Source organism: Cariama cristata, unplaced genomic scaffold, assembly GCF_000690535.1.
Source record: "Cariama cristata isolate BGI_N322 unplaced genomic scaffold, ASM69053v1 scaffold42594, whole genome shotgun sequence".
NCBI classification, from domain to species: Eukaryota; Metazoa; Chordata; class Aves; order Cariamiformes; family Cariamidae; genus Cariama; species Cariama cristata.
This window is the reverse complement of record NW_009614320.1, coordinates 4358-5630: the sequence shown is the minus strand read 5'-3', so window position 1 is coordinate 5630 and position 1273 is coordinate 4358. Positions and strand designations below refer to the sequence as shown.

The 1273-nt window shown below is 53.5% G+C and overlaps 1 protein-coding gene across 1 annotated transcript in view; it reads right to left on the bottom strand.

Moving 5' to 3' along the window:
• Positions 1-354: 354 nt before the first annotated feature.
• LOC104161049 (gastricsin-like) overlaps positions 355-1273 on the bottom strand; it is a 3555-nt gene continuing 2636 nt past the window's right edge. Inside the window, 3 exon segments of the mRNA XM_009699347.1 lie at positions 355-507; positions 781-879; positions 1190-1273. Of these exon segments, the coding sequence (XP_009697649.1) occupies positions 355-507; positions 781-879; positions 1190-1273 (336 nt within the window).

Genomic DNA, 1273 nt, shown 5'->3' with positions numbered 1-1273 from the left:
AGCCTGAATTTCTCCCGGTCATCCCAGTTTCCCAGCCAGTGCCATCAGGGAACCATGTCCCAATCAAAAAGGTGACCCCAAGTTTGTCATTGCTGCAAATTCAAAGGCTCCGTGCACGTCTGAAAGCCCAGGCAGCCGCTGGAAACCTTGAGCATGAACTCAGACTTTGTTGTTTTATTGAGAAGGGCTGTGCCGGATCCTGCTCAGCCGCAGCCAGATGCAACACAAGGCAGTTAGATTTGTGGCCCTTTATTCACTACAGGACATTCGGAGACTGCTCATCACCATCCGCAGGTCCAAGGGAGGATAAGGTGTTGCAGGGACAAATTATGGCACGGGCGATGCTCAGCATCCCTAGGCTGACAGGGCAAAGCCAACTCTGTTGTTAGCCATGTCGAAGATGGAGTAGTACTGCCGGAGGAAGATGTTGCCGAGGATCCAGAGTGGCTGGCCGCTGGAGGAGGACACGTACGTGCTCTCGACTGCAACGGTGCAGATGCCATCGTTCTGTTGGGGGAAAAGGAGCAAATTTCAGTGCCAGCGAGGAGTGTGGGGGATTTGTGCTGTCCGTGCCTTCATGGCTGCTTTGGCTGGGAGCAGGATTAGACCCTCCTTACAGTCACATACAGGCATGCAAAAGCACCGTAAAATCGGGTGCTGGGAAATATGGCACTCAGGCTGCTGGAAGCCTCTGCATTTGAAAAGAAACTCTGACTTTCTCCTGGGTAAAACTGCCCTAGGATGGCAAACCCGTGTTGGGAATGATAAAATCACACCTACGTTTAAGACATAGACAGAGGGAGGCAGCGATAACTGTGTTCCACTGATGGCAAAGTAGAGGTAGGGCATGCTTGAGACGCTGCTGCAGTTGACGACAAACTGCAAAAGAAGCAAAGAGGAGCAGAAGGGTGAGGACCCCAGGGCTGGGCACCGTCCTTCCTCCGGCTGTAACCCCACCCGTGCTCCCTAAGGGTCAGCACAGCTCTGACTGTGGCAGGGCTGTGCTGACCCAGGTTTATCACGTTCGGAAGAAATATTTTTGGTTTATTCCACTGCAAGGGGTGATACACCACTGCGGTGTTGTTCCAGGTGAGATGTTTTGCTCCAGAGATACCAGGATTACCACCCAGATGCATCCTCATCCCACAGCGTCAGCCCCTCGTGTGTGCAGGGCATCCTTCCCACCTACCCCGTAGGCATTCTCCTCTGCACCCAGCGCCTGAAGGAAGTCTGACATGAATTGTCCTGGGACGGTCAGCAGGACTGTACCGGT